Genomic DNA, 18,200 nt, shown 5'->3' with positions numbered 1-18,200 from the left:
TCTAGAGTAATATGGCAGAGTTGGATCTGAGGATCGGATCCAAACCCCATTAGCTGAAGAATAATGAAAATGGACAATAAAGATGCATAGTTATGGTGAGTACATAACTTTTATTTATGCAAATGATCACAGCTGCACTAACCTTAACTAGATGGGCGATATCCTGCCAAGGAAAAAACAGTTGACCAGCTTCCAAAACTTCAGGGCAACTTCACCACAACCAAACTGTCAGTCATCTTGAACTCAGCTAATTAAGACAGGTTTGGTTACAAAGCCCTTCAGAGCCTTCATGCCAAGACAGAGAATAATATTGACCCCTGAAAGGACAACGTTAGGAACAAGAAAAAAATATTACAGTATTTACATCCTATAGGATGGAGGACAGCAGCAGCAGCTACTGCAGCAGTGATTACCTGAACATCTACTGTTATGGTAAGTTTACTTACATAACTGTACTGTGTTCATCATACTGACCACTGTTGCAGTAGCCTTAGCGATATTGGTAGATTATCCTAGTTTACTACATTTGCAAGCCAGGAGATGAAGGGTCCAGGAGCTCCTGGAGAATTATCCTTGTAAAGTCTGATCTAAATCTAGAGAAGGAATCAAGCTTGTAAAGTCTTATAAATGTAGGTACAGAAGACCAGGTTACTGCTTCTAGAATAAAACCCATTCCGAAAAGCCATAGATGAAATCAAGACCAGATAGAGTGGGACTTGCCCCTTACCTGGTACAATTTTGTAGTGGTGAGTATAACAAAAGGTAATAGCCTGAAACCACCATTTGGAAATAGTCTGTTTTGACACAATTTATCCCTTCTTACCTTCACAAGAATGAACAACTGATCCGAAGATCTGAAAGATTTGGTTCTATCAAGATACTACCGTAGTTGTCTGTGGATATGCAAGGTACGGAGTATCCTTTCTCAGTCATTTTTAGGTTCAGAAAGGAAAACAAAAGATGAATAGTTTGGCTTAAAGTAAACTCAGATACCACTTTATGCATAAAAGAAGGATTAGTGCTCAAAGAAAAGTACAGCTTTGTACTTACCATAAATGTAGATGTTCGAGTGTTCACACTGCTGTAGTCATTACACTTGGGTTATCCTCACATCAGGCGGTCCCGCAGTCGGCCAGAGTTCCAAAGGCTTGGTCCGGCGTCGGTTGCTGTCGCTTCTTCCCTGACGTCAGTGCGACAGGGGTATATAAGATGCATCAGACGCCATTTTCTTCAGTTTTTCTTGCCCCAGATGTCAGGTGCCCCCAAGTAGGTAGGCAATACATATTGCTAATAAAACATATATATAAAATAAAAACAATACCTTCAGTTACAAGCAAATACACCACAAAGGTTGTATAGGATAGAAAGGTATAGATAAGTCCAGCTAGGACAGAGGGGATGGAGGGAGGGTAACCTGGACTGCAGCAGTGTGAACACTCGAACATCTACATTTATGGTAGGTACAAAACTATACTATGTTCATCGTGTTACACTGCTGCAGTCATTACACTTGGGTAGAATCCCAAAGCTAAGGTTGGGTGGCTGATCTATAGAGAGTTAGGATTGGCTATGAGGCCCTGCAGAACTGCAGTGGCAAATCCTGCTCTGGATTTAGAGTAAAGAGGCAAATGGTAATGCTTGGTAAAGGTGTGCACTGAACTCCAAGTTGCAGCCTCCAAAATTTCCTTGGTTGGTACTCCTCTGAGAAAGGCTGTTGAAGTGGCTGTTGCTCTGGTAGAATGTGGTCTAATGTTATTAGGGACTGATTTTCCATGCTGTGCGTAGCAGTAACGAATACAGTGTCCTATCCATTTGGAGATAGTCTGCTTTGAGATAGCCTTGCCCTGTGATCCTGCAGCATATGCTACAAACAGTTGCTCAGTTTTCCTGAAAGCTTTTGTTTTGTCCAAGTAGAAGCATAGCTGCCTGTGTATGTCCAAAGAGTGCAGACGTTTCTCCCCTTTATTCTGGGGGTTTGGATAAAAAGCTGGCAAATGGATGGTTTGGTTAAGAGCCACACTAGATACCACCTTTGGCATAAAGGTAGGGTTTGTCCTTAAAGAAACCCTGTCCTGTTGAAAAATTATAAAAAGTTCCACTGCCATTAATGTCTGTAGCTCTGAGACTCTTCGTGCTGAAGTTCCTGCCAGGAGCAGAGCTGTTTTCCATGATAAAAATTTTAGATCGGCTGTATTGGCTGGCCCAAAAGGTGGCAGGGTCAGTTTTTCCAAAACAAAATTGAGGTCCCAAGTTGGTGTTGGTGCTCTCCGGGGCGGTCTTATGTTTTTAGCCCCTCTGAGGTACTGCTTTAGCAAGGGATGAGAGAATAAAGGAGGATCCGTGTTGTAATGTGCTGAAATGGCAGAGGCGTGGATCTTGATTGATGAGAAGGATAGGCCTCTATCCAGCATCTCAGTTAAGTATTGCAAAATCTGAGGAATGTTTGGAACAAGAGGGTCAAGAGAATAAAGGAGGATCCGTGTTGTAATGTGCTGAAACGGCAGAGGCGTGGATCTTAACTGATGAGAAGGATAGGCCTTTGTCCAGCATCTCAGTTAAGTATTGTAAAATCTGAAGAATGTTTGGGACAAGAGGGTCAAGGCTTTGAGCCTGTTTCCAGGCACAGAATCTCTTCCATTTTTCTGAGTAAGATTTCCTGGTGCTAGGTCTCCTGGCCTCCAAAATGACCTCCATAACAGCTTTAGAGAGAGGTGTTGCCGGATTCACTAATGAATCTGCCATGCAGCCAGGTTTAGGGTTTTGAGCTGACCGTGCAGAATCTGATTGTTTTGTTGAGTCAGAAGGTGTGAAATTTGAGGCAAAATCCATGGTGGGCCTTGAGCTAAGTTCTTTAAGATTGGGTACCAGTGCTGGCGTGGCCAGTCTGCAGCAATCAGGATCATCTGTAGTTTTTCTTGTCTGGCTTTTAGGAGTACCTTTGAAAGGAGAGGCAGTGGTGGGAAGGCATAAACTTTTAGGCTTTTCCAGCTGAACAAAAGAGCATCCACTTTCCATGCTTGTGTGTGGCAAGTCCTTGTGCAAAATTATTGTAGTTGGCAATTCAGTGGGGAGACAAAAAGATCTATGTCTGGGCATCCCCATTTTTGCGTTACCATGCTGAAGATTTGTGGATTCAATTTCCATTCGTGAGGGTTCATGATATTTCTACTTAGATCGTCTGCCAGAGTATTTTTCTATCCTGGCAGGAATTGTGCTTGCAGATGAACTTGATAAGTTAGAGCTGTGTTCCACAAGGTCATGGCTTGCCTGCATAGGGGATAAGAATGGGTGCCCCCTTGCTTATGTACCACATTACTGTGGTGTTGTCTGTCTTTAATAATAATTGTCCTGGATGCAGAAGGTCCTTGAAAGCTGTTAGGGCATTTTGAACAGCCAACATCTCTTTTTGATTGATGTGAAGATGCATTTGGTCTGTGGTCCACTTGCCCTGAATACATTTTCCTGCCATGTGTGCTCCCCCCAGGCGTAATCCGAAGCATCTGTTGTTAGAGTCTGCCTGGCTGTGGGTAGAGTGAAAGGCTGACCCTTGTTGAGGTGACATGCCTGTGCCCACCATCGAAACTGCTGTTGTAGGCAGGGAATTATTGGTATTACTGCTTCTAAACTGTGAGTGTTGAGTCCAAACACTTTTTAGGTACCATTGTAATTTCCTCATATGCAGTCTGGCATATGTAATTAGTAGTATGCAGGATGCCATGAATCCCAGGGTCTGCAGAATTTTTCTTGCAGGGAGATGGGACTTTTTTGCCAGTAATTGAAAATATTGAGTCAGTTGTTCTTATTTGTCTGGCGTGAGATAAGCCATCTGGGCAGTTGTATTTAAGCTGGCACCCAGGAATATTACCTGTTGTGAGGGCACTAGTTTTGACTTCTTTTCGTTTACTGTGTACCCTAGAGAAATTAGCAACCTTTTTTACAAACGCCAGACGTTTTAGAAGAATGTCCTTTCTCTCTGCTTTAATGAGGCAGTCGTCCAGGTATGGATATATTTGAATTCCTTTTTGTCTGCAAAATGCAAATTACTGGTGCCAGGCACTTTGTAAAGACCCTGGGCGCAGTAGATAAGCCAAATGGCAGTGCAGAGAATTGATAGTGCATTGTACCAGCTTTGAATTGGAGGTATCTTCTGCAATCTTGCCTGATAGGGACATGCAGGTATGCCTCTTTGAGGTCCAGAGTAACAAGCCAAGCCTTCTTGCCCAGCATGGGAAGAAGATGCTGTAGTGTCAACATTTTGAATTTCGGAACATCCAGGTAAGTTATTTAGAGTTGAAAGGTCTAGTATGGGTCTCCAGGCTTTGTCCTTTCTGGGGACCAGGAAGAGTCTTGAGTAAAATCCTTGTCCTTGTTCCTGCTGTGGTACTTTTTGAATAGCTCATGTCCATGAGGGCTGAAATTTGTTTTTGAGCCTCTTCCCATTGATTTTGTGGCAGGTTTGGCATTCATTTTAGCCTTGGTAAAGTGTGAAAGTGGAACCTGTAACCCTGAGACACAATATTCAGAACCCATTTGTCTTGGGTGATATTTTGAGAAAAAAGTGCTAGTTTTCCCCCTAAGGGGGCTGCCAAAAGGGAAGTGATTGGCATACAAAGGGAGAAGTCATTGGGACCGTTTCCTGTAAGGTTGAGACTTGCCCTCACCTCCTTTTGGGGTTGAAGAACCCCACTGTCATTGTCTGTTAGAGCCTTGGAGTTGAGATCTGCCTCTTGGGCGTCTGTATCTGCCTCTCTGTGACCTGTCTGACACTGGAAAGGACCAATTATTTGCAGGTCAATTTCTGCTAAATCGAGGTGGCTGTACCTGTAAGAAATCTTTGACTGTTTGCATAGATTTAGCTTTATCCTCCATTTCTTTAACACCTCTTCTGCCTTAACGCCAAACAAGGTATCATGCTGTAAAGAAGCATCCAATAATTTTGCCTTAACATGATCAGGTAAACTCTGTTCTTTTAACCAAGCATGTCTTCAAATCACAGAACCTGTAACTGCGGCTCTACAAGAGGCCTCTAAAGAATCAAAACCACATTGCAGAGTATGTTTTCCCACCTGTTCAACTGCATGCAATAAATCCTGCATTTCTTTATAGTCAGGAGCTTCTGAGCTTGCAAGCATTTTCTGTTTTAACTGAGCCATTAAATATTGTAGGTACTTAAACATGTGAAACTGGCAATTTAAAGCCCTTACTGCTAAAGTTGCAGAAGTGTAAACTTTCTTCCCCCATCTATCCAGTGCTCTAGAATCTCTGTCAGAGGGGACTGGATTTTTTGCAATGGAAGCCTTAAACCCTTTGGGACCCTGGGAAATGGTTTCTGGGTCAGCAGAAGGATTTTTATAAAGAACCTTGTGAGAGTCACGGACTCTATAATACCTATCTGGCTTGGCTGGTGCAGGGGGCAAAGAATCAGGAGATAAGCTGGATTCAGAGAACACATCATCCACAATAGCTAACACAGACGGAATAGCCAGGGGCCTGTGCTGAGGCAATAAAAGGAAGTCCCTGAGCCTTTTCTTGGATTCCGAATAATCCTGACTTTCCCAATGGAAATGCTCCCTCATGGTATGTAAAGTTTCCCCAAAAGAGTAATCCTCAGGAGGAGAGGCTGAAGGGATAGATTCTTCAGCATCAGAGTCCTCATAGGGGGGTAGAGAGCATCCCTGGTCTGAAGAGGAATCAGAGGAAATGGAAACCTGATCAGAGGAATCATAGTCTGTATCCTGCCTAGGCCTTTTCTCAGGAGGGGGATGGGAACCCCTGATTAGAGTAATGAGGTCTTCGGCCATTTTAAGCATCTGTTTCGTAGGCATGGAGGACTGTCCAGGAGAATGCTGTACTTGCCTTTTTGTCTTTAATGGTGTTTTTGTCTTGGCTGTTGCTTTAATGGTAAGTTGTGAAGGTCTGAAAACACCCTCAGAAGCCGATGCCTGCTCAGCAGATCCGGACCCATCTGAGGGATTAGTTTCCATGGGCCCAATACCTTGAGTTTCCAGAGGCCTAGTTGTCTCCACGTGGGAGTCGGAGGCGGCCTGTGGCTCTGAGGTAGCGGGTGTCAGGGGCTGCGAAAGCGCCTCACTGAGAACCAGCAAATCGGCGACTGGCCTAGAAGAGGCTTCGTCGTCAGTTTTGGACCTCGGATGCCTGTCTTTATCCTTGTCTTTGCGTTTTTTGAGAACTGCAGTCGTCGGTTGATCAGACGGCATAGTATAATTGAATCTTCGGCCAAAGTAGTGCAAAGCAAAATCAAAATGTCTTTTTATAGCGCGTTTGTTAAATCTAGCACAAAACAGACAACTAGTGATGTCGTGATCAGGGCCTAGGCATGGAATACAGTAAGAGTGGAAGTCCTTATGAGGTATTTGCTTCCCACAAGACATACAATTATCAACTTTTTCTGACATCGGTCTGAGGCAAGAAAAAAGTATCCCCAACAGGGTACTTAGATTTTTTGAAGACTTCGGATCTGAAATTTGACTTCGAAAATCTCAGGAGTCGGCCGACCGGCACTTGCGAACTGCTTTTGCTTCGGGCACCGTGTGGCAAGAAAGACTGGAGAAAATGGCATCGGATGCATCTTATATACCCCTGGCGCACTGACGTCAGGGAAGAAGCGACAGCAACCGACGCCGGACCAAGACTTTGGAACTCTGGCCGACTGCGGGACCGCCTGATGGCCGGATAACCCCAGTGTAATGACTGCAGCAGTGTAACACGATGAACATCAGTGTACTTGTGGAAAATGAGATAGGGTTGACTCCCCATAACAGCTTGCAACTCAGATACTCTTCTTTCAGAGGTCAAAGCAATCGGTAAAACAGTCTTCCATGTTAAGAACCTCAAGTCAGACAGATATAGTTGGTTCAAATGGAGAAAGTGTTAGCTCCTCTAATAAAAATTTTAAATTAAAGGAGGGGCCATCGGTTTTCATGGAGGTTTCTTATGCAAAACCCCTTTTAAAAACATTTGGACATGAAATGCACTGAAAGAGGAGGATCCATAGGTAGTTATGCTGAAATGGCCCCTACATGGACCTTGATGAAGTAAGAAAGGTCATAGGACAATAGTTCACACAAACATTAAAAACAAGAGAACAACTAGCCCTGTATGAATGTTGGTTATGTGGTTGGCACAAACTAAAAATCTGTTTTTATTTGCCAGTACATGATTTTCTGGTAGCAGGCTTTCTTGCCTCCCTCAGTACCTGATGCATGTCCTTACTAAACAGGTAACTAAGACCCTATTATCTAGGCAGTCAGTTGAAGCTGACTGGGGTTAAGGCGTTTCAAATATCCCTGATCTTATGTAAATAGAACCATTCTGTGAGGACACTTGTGGCAATTGCCCCCAGCCATTTCCAAAAGAAGGGAAAACCACTGTTACTTGGGCCAGAAGGGAGTGACCACAAAGATCTTAGAGGATCCTTCTGAAACTTCAAAAGTACCCTGGATTTCAGTGGAAAGGATTGAAAAGCATACTATAACATCCCTGTCTAAGGAAATGAAAAGGCATCTACCTTCCAGGCCATCCCACATGGAGTCCTAGAGCGGAATCTTGCCAGCTGATTGTGTAGATAGGAGGCAAAAAGGTCTACCTGATCTCCCCACAGATAGAGCAAATCTTGGAAGACACCTCCTGAACTAAACAAGTTTCCATTTGTGAGGGTCTGCCCTTCTGCTCAGCTTGTCTGCCACACAGTTTTGCTCTGACAGGATGCAAGATGCTGCAGAGTGAAACTGTGCTGTGAAGCTAAATCCCAAGCTAACATGTCTAGTCTGCAAAGGGGGTAAAGACCTGGTTCTCCCCTGCTTGTTGATGTACGACATGACTATGGTATTGTTTGAAACAACTTGATGAGGTCCAGGGGACCAAAGATTATTCAGAAAATTGAGTGTCTTCATCAGGGCAAGCATTTGTGTTTATACTTATATGCTTGTCTGTCCTTGGTGTCCCACAATCCTTGCACTTTTATCCTTCCTGAAACTGATCCCCAAGAAAAGTCAGAGGTGTCTGTGGTAACTGACTGCTTTGGAGCAGGGATAAAGAAGGGGAGATCTGCGTTTAAGGAAATGTGCTGTCACCACCAAGGGATTTCTCTTTTGACAATCCCAAGCACTGGGAATAGGAAGGATAAGGGATGTTGGTGCAAGGACCAAACAGACTTCAGATACCACTGTTACCTTTCACATGAACAGAGTCTTGTCAGGGATATTTTGAGAATCATAGATGCCATGAAACCCAAAATCCTTAGGTATTCCTTACAGTGACTGAAGTCTGAGTGGAAAAACCTCATAAATTTTTCCTGTGGAAGAAAAAAGCTCTTTGAATTGAGGTGCCCAGTTGACACCACAAGAACATAATCCTGTATGAAAGTTTCAAAAAAAGACATTTGACCCTTCTCTTGGAATTGCAACTTTTATAAGAGATCTCTCATCCAAGTGTAAGATTCCTGATGCTTTGAAAATGACTCTGCAAAAATAAGCAAGTGGCCTAAATACAGAAAAGTGTGGCTACAGCTGGAGCTAGACACTTTGTGAACACTCTTGGTGCAGTGGACAGTCCAAAGGGTTAGGCAGAGAACTAACAGTGTGATCCATACACAGATCTTAAGAAACACGTGAAGTTTGGATGACCAGAGATGTGATAAACATCTTTTAAATCTAGTGGTAAAAGGAAACTTGAATAAGGAATACAAGGTAACAGGTTGCGAAATGACAATTTTGAACTTTAGCACCATCACAAAACAGCTTTAGGAATGAAAGATCCAAAACTGGTCTTTGAGCATCTTCTCTCTTTGGCATTAAAATTATCATCGAATAAAAACCTTTCCCACCTGGGAAGCAGGAGTTGGTTCTATCACTCCATGAGACTGGGTGCATTTTAAATGACGGGTGGAAATGGTCTTTTGGATGAGGAATTACCCCGTGAAAAGAAGGTTATTTCCTTCCACTGCCATCTGTAACTTTGATGAAGGATCTTCAGAAACAATTTGAAACTATTGCCAAAGGGAAAAGTGGATATTCAAACTTCTTGGAAGGGAAAAGGGACTGCCAGATTAGGGATGGGGTGGATGGGACATGGTCCCTTAAACAGTCATTCTGACTTGTTAGATGGTCTTTGATTGGGGGGTCCTGAATTCTTTTTGGAACAAACATGCCATGCCATTTCTTCTTAAATGTCTGTTTACCCACATTTTGTTGAGACTGTTCAAACGTTTTGATAACCCTCTGCAGCGAGGGACCAAAAACTAAATCTCTATCCATAGGAGAATTTAAAATCTCATTTTCACATCATCTGGGAGGTTCTGAAAAAGCAGCCAGGCAAAACTCCTCAAAACAGTACCAGTGGCCATAGCCCTGGAAAAAGTATCAAATGAGTCAAACACACTGAAAACAATGAGTTGTGACTTGTACAACTGACAAAATTAAGTTACTTAAAGCAGTTTTTCCTCACAAGATAAACTGCAAACAAAGCATTCCCCATACTTTCTAAATTACAGCAAACATTAACATATGAGCCTGACAATTCAAAATCAGTCTGAAAATCAAAGTTGCAGAAGTATGCACTTTTTTCCCCATACTTATCATAATCTTCCCATCCTTGTCAGAAATGGTAGGATTGGAATTAACCAAATGATTAGCAGCAGTATGATTAACGAAAGCTATAGCTGCTGGATCAGGTTTGGAAATGTATTTAAAAACTTAAAAGTCTTAGGAAATGTATACATCTTATCTGCTTTTTTAGGGGCAGCAAACTGACTATCAGGAAAATAGCAGGCAGTGACACATGCCCACCAGAGTGGACCGAACTGGGGGAGTTGGTGAAGGGTCTAGAAATTCTGTCTGTGTTAGCTCATAGCATTTTCTGAGGGACTGAAAAACCTCAGTGTTCTCCATTGAAAACACTGGCAAATTCATAGACAAAGAGAACCCCCCATAAGGAGAATCAAAAATAGAGTTCTCCTCAGAGTCTAAATCAGAAAACCCAGGAGAAAACCCTAGATCAATTCCTTCATCTCCTGTCGGGATTCAGTGTGTTAAATCTGTTGAGGAAAATAGGAATCAGTCCTTTTACCAGAAAGCACCTTATAAGATGGATCAATAGCCTGAATTAACCCTTAGCTAGACCCTCTAAACTACTCCTGAATAAGGAAACACGAGGAGGAGTAGATAAATGTTATTTTTACTGTAAAAAAAGAAATAGAAAACTAAAGGCCAACAGTATTATTAATGACAGCAGCAGCTTCTCCATGGATGGGCACAATATTAAGGCAAAACATAAGTCTTTTCCGTTCCCTCTCCCAGGATCAACAAGTGTGGCTCTCCCTTGGCCACAAAGGGGACCCCAACGACCACAGAGAATGTGTCCAACCCCTGGTCCATAGTGGCTGTAGGTGTCACACACCAGGGGGATCTGTGGTAAAAGATGAGTGGTCTGAGGAACAAGCAATGACCACAGTAGAGTCACCCACCTGTGGATAAGTCAAATTGCTAGCCTTGTGTGGTGGCAAAGGCTGTATGCTCAACTATTTATTTTTGTGGTTGGAAGAAGGATTAACCGTGGGCAGGTAGTTTGCTCTATGTTCAAGCCAAAAATGATGTCTCCCTCCCCAGGAAAACAAGCACCAGAAGCTGTGAAATATTTAAAGTCTTTGAAAGTCACTTTTTCACATAAAAAATGATAAAAAGCTGGCTTTGCCAGCTCCCAAAAGTAAAATAAACACAATTTTTGCACAGAAAAAAAGTTTTTCAATTACTTTTGGCAGAAAAAGGTGCACTCATGTTTAAAAGTATAGTTAAATCTCACGGCAGTCCATTAAAACACAAACTCCTACCTTAAAACTAACTTTCCTAAACAGGAAAGTAAAATACAATATTTTTTTTAATGTGGAAGGTTTTTCCACAAAGGGAACTTATCAATCCAGCAAAGGAACAGCCCAAGGCAACCTTCGATTCCTGAAAGCTCGCACAGTAGAGTACTCTTCAATGGAAGGAAAGGTCTGAAGGGCTCGATGCCCACATTGTTTTTTGTAATTTTTTCCTTTATTGAGTTAACTGTACATTCTGTCACATATCATGCATTGGCGAGTTTCCTTGTTTCCTTCTGGTGGAGGATACGATTTACAATGACACCTTTTACTTTTATCCATTAAGGTTAGCTCAACTAAAAGGGCTATAATCTGCACTTCTTACCCTACTCCTTTGTTGTCTCCCCTTATTTTGCCTTTTCAAAAAACTTTTGTTTCATATCCCTTTATTAAGCTTCTTTCTTGCCTCATCTCTGATTAACTCTTGATTTTCCTACCCTCTCCCCATTTTTTAATTTTCTTACTGCTTCTAACCAGACTGTCAACTATCTATGGTACCTTTCTTTTTTGTCCCCGTCAAAGACTGAAATTCCTATTCCCTCAACTCTTCCATTAAAACTAGTACCTGCTGCTGCACTGGCTCTGTTTTCCTGTTTTTTGTGATTCCCTTCTTAGCCACAGTCAACAATAATGACAGTAGCTCCTTCCAATACTTAGTGCTGTCTGCCTTCTTTGGGCAGCTCAAGAGGAAAACCTCCTTATTTGGTTGCCAGTTTGCTTCTAAAATTATATTTACTAATCTACGCAAGCCCATCAGGAACTTGCATAATTTCTCACAGCTCCAAAAGATGCATCTCTAAGTGCCATCCTTGCTCTGCTGGCATCTCCAGCACCTCTTACTAACTCCCTCCAACATCTTGTGGAGGCTATGTGGCTTGTAAAAACACTTAGAGACACTTCCATCCAAAATGTTGAAACTTCCCAGCTTTAGTTACTTTATTTGAATTGTACACATTTCTCCCCATACTTCTTTGAGAATGCTACAACATAACTTATTTTCCCCGCCTTTACTACCTTATCACTAGCTTTTCTGGTGCACATTCCACTTAATGCCTTGTACAACTTGCTCACAAGTTTTTATTTTGTCTTAGCCTTACCTGTTCCAGCTTTTAACAATAGCTACACTAGTAATGTTTTTTTTCTTTATAATTTGTTAATATTTCCTTGACGTATTTTTCTAATATGTTTAAAAGAGCACATCCATTACCTTCTATGTAGTTATAATGTGTTTTCTAATTCTGGCCATGCCATCCAAACCTGTCTTTTTAGTCAGCTCAGCTGACTGACAATTCAGGCATGTGGAAGGTACCCTGAAGCTTTGGAAGCTGTCCGTCTGTTATATCCTTGTCAGTATATAATCTATATAGCTAGGGCTACAGCAGCAGTGATCAATATGATTAACATCTGTATTTTTAATTCTATCTTACAAAACATCTGCATGATGTAAGAAGGTAGCATCTCACTGGTTGGTTGAAATAAAACTGATAATTTACCTTCCCAAACAGATAAAAATGTGTTTACAATGCAACAACTCAAAAGTATTCAGCATCTGCCTTTACAGTTTAGGTTATTAACTGATAAAACCCTTTTAATGTCACCTGAAGTTCTGAATCTCAATCTCCTAACGGATCAACTCATAAATGCTTAATATTCAAAAATAATCATTTCTTGCACTGTTTCTTTCCTATACACATCTCTCAGGTGAATGTTTGCCTATCTCAGGCTGTCACTTGCACAATAATATCTTTTCTTCTGGGGGTAAAAGACAAGCATGAGGTAAGAGTAAGAAACACCAAATGCTGAACAATTACCAGCCTCAGCATTATGAGAGTGCTTTTCTTACAATGATTTACTAATTCAGTTAAGGTATTTTGACTGCAACACAAATAAAACAAACACAGGTTGCCTGTTTTCACACAACTTGTCAATACACTCCGGAATTGCAAACACACAAGAATAGCACCTTTAAGGCACATGAATTACACATGGGATGGTACACCTGAAACAATGCATTAACTACCATAGAGAAAAAATTTTCAAATCAGCAAATAAATATAAATTTACATTCAAAAAACACTAAAGCATAGCATGAATTACGTAAAATAAAACTTCTATATTCTATAAGGTTTACAGGTTCACAGTTGAGCACTAGGCCATCTGCCCTTGCAGGCCTAGCCAATTTCCTTTTGTGCTTGATATAACCTATCCCACTTGATTATAGACTGGCCTTACCTATCCCATGGTCGACAATTATATATTACCCCAATGAGAATAACTGGGGTCATACCATAGATAATTTGAGGGGATCCATGCATGGGACGAAGCATTTAGGAAATGCATCTGTCCATTAGTAGCACAGGGACAGTCCTGGTGTAAATTTTCTGTTTCCCATCCACAGTTCGAAGTTGGGCTTAAAAATGGACAGGGATGAGTTATGTTTCATGTGAATGGGATGTCTCTTCTACAGAAACGGTATCCTCTGCAAAATACACCTATAACCTCCACACTGTTCTGCTGATCTTGCAGAACAGATTTATATCTCTAGACAACAGTATTTCGGATGCTATCCGACTTGCTGATGTGCAGTAAATTATCAGTACTGGGTCGGAGGATGCCTTGTATGCAAGACCTAGGTCACTTCTTAGCAGTCTGTAGGACACAGACTATAGTGACAGGGTTTTGAGTCAGTCCATGTAGGACATGTTGTTTAGGCCTTGTATTTTTAGTAATGTATCTCTGTGTTCCTCCTATCCCAAAAATGGGACTTTATGAATGACAAAAACACTGTATAGCGCGTAAGACAGCTATTTGCAAAATTTACCATTTGTTTTACATTTGTGGGTAGATGCATATATTCATTCATCCATTTAACAATTTAGTGAAGCTCATCAACCAGTACAGCTTTAATAACTATAATGACATCTATAGCAATATTCTCAAGTACTGATACTTGAGTGTTTGTCATTTTAACTTTAAGCACTGGGTCTAACTATGCATGCTAAATGAAATGATATTCACAATATACGGTAAACTGCTACAATAGAAAAATAAACACTCAAACATGCAAGTGTCATGATGCATTCATGCAACCCTTCTCCACGGGAACTCTTTTAAATGAGCTGACAGAACATTTGCAATCTATCCAATGTAGGACTCTTCCATTAAAATATTATCTAGCAGCTGCCAACTATACTGGGAAAGCATCCAACACTAACTGATAACTCATTGCATCTAGTCAAAAATGCATCATTTTCTCCTGTCACCCTTTAGTCTCTAGCTTCTACCTACTGTAACAACGAAGAGAAAAAAAAGGTAAAACTTACCAACCACAGAAAACGGATTCCATATATAAAAATAGATGAATAAAATGTAAACCTCCACCTAAAATCAAATTAATATATTAGAGAAGATCAGAGCCAAAAATGCAATTAGAAGCACTACAATAATTTAATTTTGTTTATATAACCTATAAAAAAGGGAAATTACAGTTGTGTACACTTACCATAAATGTAGATGTTATTTATTAATTTTTTTTATATAATTTATTTAACATTTGTTAACCGGGAAAGTCAAACTTGGAACAAAGCCAATTTTCAGCGGAGGCCCGGGGAGAAAGGCTCCACATGCACGTCTTTAATGTGGGAGGAAACCTGAGCACCCGGAGGAAACCCACACGAACGCAGGGAGGACATGCAGAATCCACACAGAAGGCACCCCAGCACAGAATTGAAATGGAGAACCTCTTGCTGTGAGGCGACAACGCTACCGCTGCACCACTGTGCCATCCAGATGTTCGAGTGTATTCACTGTTGCAGTCATCACATTTGGGTTATCTGCTTGCAGTAGCCCTCAGTTGGCCTGATTAACAAAGTCTTGGTCCTACATCGGTTGCGGTCTCTTCTTCCATGACGTCAGGTTGTCAGGGGTATAAAACATGCAGCCGACAGCATTACATCAGTTTTTCTTGCCCCAGATGTCAGGTGCCCCCTAATGGGAAGCAATTAAATCTACAAATATACACGGTTATACCTCCAACAAAAAAGCAAATACACCAAAAAGCTTTTAAACATTGTAAAGGAGAGAGGAGGTATAGCCAAAAGAAGTCAAGGGGCTGGAGGGAGGGTAACCAGGACTGCAACAGTGAATACACTCGAATATCTACATTTTATTTTTTTTTTATTTATTTTTATTTTATTTTACATTTGTTGAACGGGATAGTCCAACTGGATGCATGTCCATTTTCAGCGGAGGCCCGGGGAGAAAAGCTCCAAGGGTAAGCAGATACAGCATTACATAATGCCAGCATTACATATTACAAACAGTCTATTTACAGAAATTACATAAGTAAGCAAGTTAAACACGTTCCACAGGTTACAGTTAATCCTGAGCACAAGTCAGGATTAAATTAAATTACACAGTAAACTGGTTAACAGATTTTTACACATTCTAGAGAGAGTTAGCCAGGCTTGATACATTGACATAGCTAGTTAAGTGACAAATGTTGTTTGAGTCTAGTTTTAAATTGACCTAAGGTGGAAAAGTAAGGTAATATCAGCTGGAAGAGAGTTCCAGGATCTACTTAGAGTTTGCAAAGAGAGAATCACCGACTGTGTTATTAATTTTGCTAGTCTGAATTAGTAGTTTGTTAGAGGATCGAAGTGGTCTAGGATTGTTATAGGGGGTGATAATATTTTTAAGTGCAGGAGTATTGTCCGGATTATAGAGGATTTTATAGGCCATAATCAGTTGGTTATACTGGATTAGGCTGGGTACTTCAAGCCACCCAAGCTGATTTAGATTGATGCAATGATGCGTCCTAAAAGGCAGCCCTGTGGCAAACCTGGCAATGTGGTTGTAGCAAATTGAGAGTCTAAGGACAGTCTTGTTTAAATTCGAGAGTAGAGGGGATGCATACAGAAGGGTTGAAAGAATGAGAGAGCAAGCTATGGCAATTTTAGCTGGAGGGGTTAGGAAGGCTTTTACTCTGTAAAGTGACCCTAGTTTTTTATTGATGGTTTTGATAGTTTGGTTAACATGTAGGTCAAATTTTAGATTATTGTCTATGATGACACCTAATAGTTTTGTAGATGGGTCAGGGGAGATTATTGTGCCATCATTTGATTTTATGGTAAAGGTGAAAGCGGTAGACCTATGTGTTGGTGAAAATAACAGCATTTTAGTTTTTTTGGGATTTGGGATCAGACGATGTACAGAAAGCCAGTTTTCTATTGTATTAAAAGTGGTCCAGGTAGCTGACCATAACTCTACTGGAGATGTGGCTGAGCAAATCAGAGTAGAGTCATCAGCATATTGGATACAGCTGACTTTTGGGATAACAGTATAAAGGTCGTTAATGAAGATGGAGAACAGCGAGGGCCCTAGTATAGAGCCTTGTGGTACTCCAAGGGTGTTAGGTAGAAGGGTAGAGAGTTTGTTCTGCCAGAGGACAGCCTGCTGTCGACCATTCAGGTAGGACTGAAACCATTGGAGGGCTCCAGTATCTTGACAGAATGTTTGCAGGGTGTGGATTAAAGGTTGGTGATCAACCATATTGAATGCCTTGGAAAGATCCAAAAAGAATGCTGAGGATATATAATTATTGTTGCGGTTATGGTTTATGGTGATAGTAAAGGCTAGGAGGGCTGAAGTAGTGCTGTGATAAGGACGGAAGCCATGCTGAGTGTCTGCCATAAGGCGATTTTGGATTAGGTGGTGCATGAGTTGTCTATGAATACATTTTTCCATAATCTTTGCAAGTGGAGAGAGTATAGCTATTGGCCTATAAATGGAGAATTCAGTAGAGCTGCCTCCTTTGTGAAGTGGAATTACATAGGATATTTTCCAGATGGTGGGAATTTTAGCTTCTACTATGATTCAATTGATTACTATTGAGACTGGGTAAGCAATACCATCAGCTGATTTTTGTAAGTACTCGGCAGGGAGTTGATCAGCAGAAAGTGTAGTAGGTTTTAATTTTTTGATCAATGTAGTGAAGTGGCGACTGGATGGAAGCTGAACGCGAGTAGGTTTCTAGGGGTGCTACTTTCAGGACCAGGGGAGCTAGGAGGTAGTTGGCTAGCTAGGGCTTGAATAGTCTCAGTAAAGAATTGGTTAAAACTATCAGAAACATATTCAGGGGTTTTATCAATAGCAGCAGCAGGGATTGGGGTTGAAGTTTGTCCAGGATGTAGTAGATTATTTAAACCTGCCCAAAACTTCTGAGGGTTATTTTGATTTACTGTCTGTAAATTACAGCAGTATTGTTTTTTGTCTTGTAAAATTGATTTTTTGGTTTTGTTCCTGGATTGCCTGTATTTAATGTGATCTTGAGGGTCTTTAGAAGAACGCCATAAAGCCCATGCTTTGTTTCTAAGGGTAATTTTGAGTTTAGACTCTATAGAAAGCCATGATGCAGTTTTTGCCTTAGTTCTCTTTGAACGAACAGGTGCATGCAAATCAAGGATCTCAAGGAATTTGTTGTTAAAGTATGCTACTGCTTCCTCTAAGGGGAGGTGTTTTAGAATAGACCAATTACATGAGTTTAGTTCTTGTTGGAATTTGGCAGGGTCAAAGTTTTTATTGTTTCTAACCTTTCCGAGTAAGGGTTGTTGGGAATTAATGGTTTTGTGCTTAATTACATATGTGAGAAGGTGATCGCTTAGGCCATTAAGGAGGGTACCAGAGGTGTACAGTTGGGGGTGACTGTTTATGAGTACCCAGTCAAGTATACTTTCTTTTTGGTTGGGTTTACCTATCCTGGTAGGGGTGGATATGATTTGTGTAAATGCATGCAGGTTAATATGGGTGGTTGGGGATTCTGAGGAACTGCCCCAGTCTATGTTAAAGCCTCCAAGTAGTAGGGTTTCTTGGGGGTAGTGACATGATAGCCAGTGCAGGATATCTTCAAATGTAGATATATTGTTACCTGGGGGAATGTACATACAGATGATATTAATGCATTTATTTTTATTAAGTTGCAATTTGGTGGCAAGAATCTCCGAGTTATTAATCTGAGGAGGTTGTATTACATCTATGGTGACATTCAACTCAGATTTATAGAGTACAACTACCCCACCCCCCTTCCTCGAAGCACAATCCAGCCTGTGTATGTTGTACCCAGGTGGTAACACTTCATTGTCTTTAGTGTTAGGTTTTAACCAGGTTTCAGACAAACCGAGAATCTCAGGGGAGTGGACATCCAGAAGTGCATGCAATTCATGTACCTTGTTATTAATGCTTCTAACATTGAGATGACAGACTAGGAGAGAGTTAGTTGGTCTATTAATTGTAGGTTTGTAGCTTAGATTGCAAGTAGAAGGGG

The 18,200-nt window shown here is 41.1% G+C and overlaps 1 protein-coding gene and 1 long non-coding RNA gene across 2 annotated transcripts in view; one reads left to right on the top strand and one right to left on the bottom strand.

Annotated features, from left to right (window-relative positions):
• The window catches only part of CERS5 (ceramide synthase 5), a 1,159,858-nt gene that overhangs the window by 570,828 nt on the left and 570,830 nt on the right, over positions 1–18,200 (bottom strand). Inside the window, exon 4 of the mRNA XM_044083487.1 lies at positions 14,203–14,260. Coding sequence (XP_043939422.1) covers positions 14,203–14,260 — 58 coding nt within the window. The remainder of the gene's footprint in view (positions 1–14,202; positions 14,261–18,200) is intronic.
• Positions 905–16,998, top strand: LOC122811566. Its single transcript, XR_006366271.1, has 3 exons — positions 905–915; positions 15,421–15,424; positions 16,870–16,998. It is a non-coding gene; the product is annotated as an uncharacterized LOC122811566 (long non-coding RNA).

The sequence above is a fragment of the Protopterus annectens genome, chromosome 9.part0 (assembly GCF_019279795.1).
Source record: "Protopterus annectens isolate FY-2018-M chromosome 9.part0, PAN1.0, whole genome shotgun sequence".
In the NCBI taxonomy this organism is placed as follows: domain Eukaryota; kingdom Metazoa; phylum Chordata; order Ceratodontiformes; family Protopteridae; genus Protopterus; species Protopterus annectens.
The sequence above is the reverse complement of the archived record's forward strand: the minus strand, read 5'-3'. Positions and strand labels throughout refer to the sequence as shown.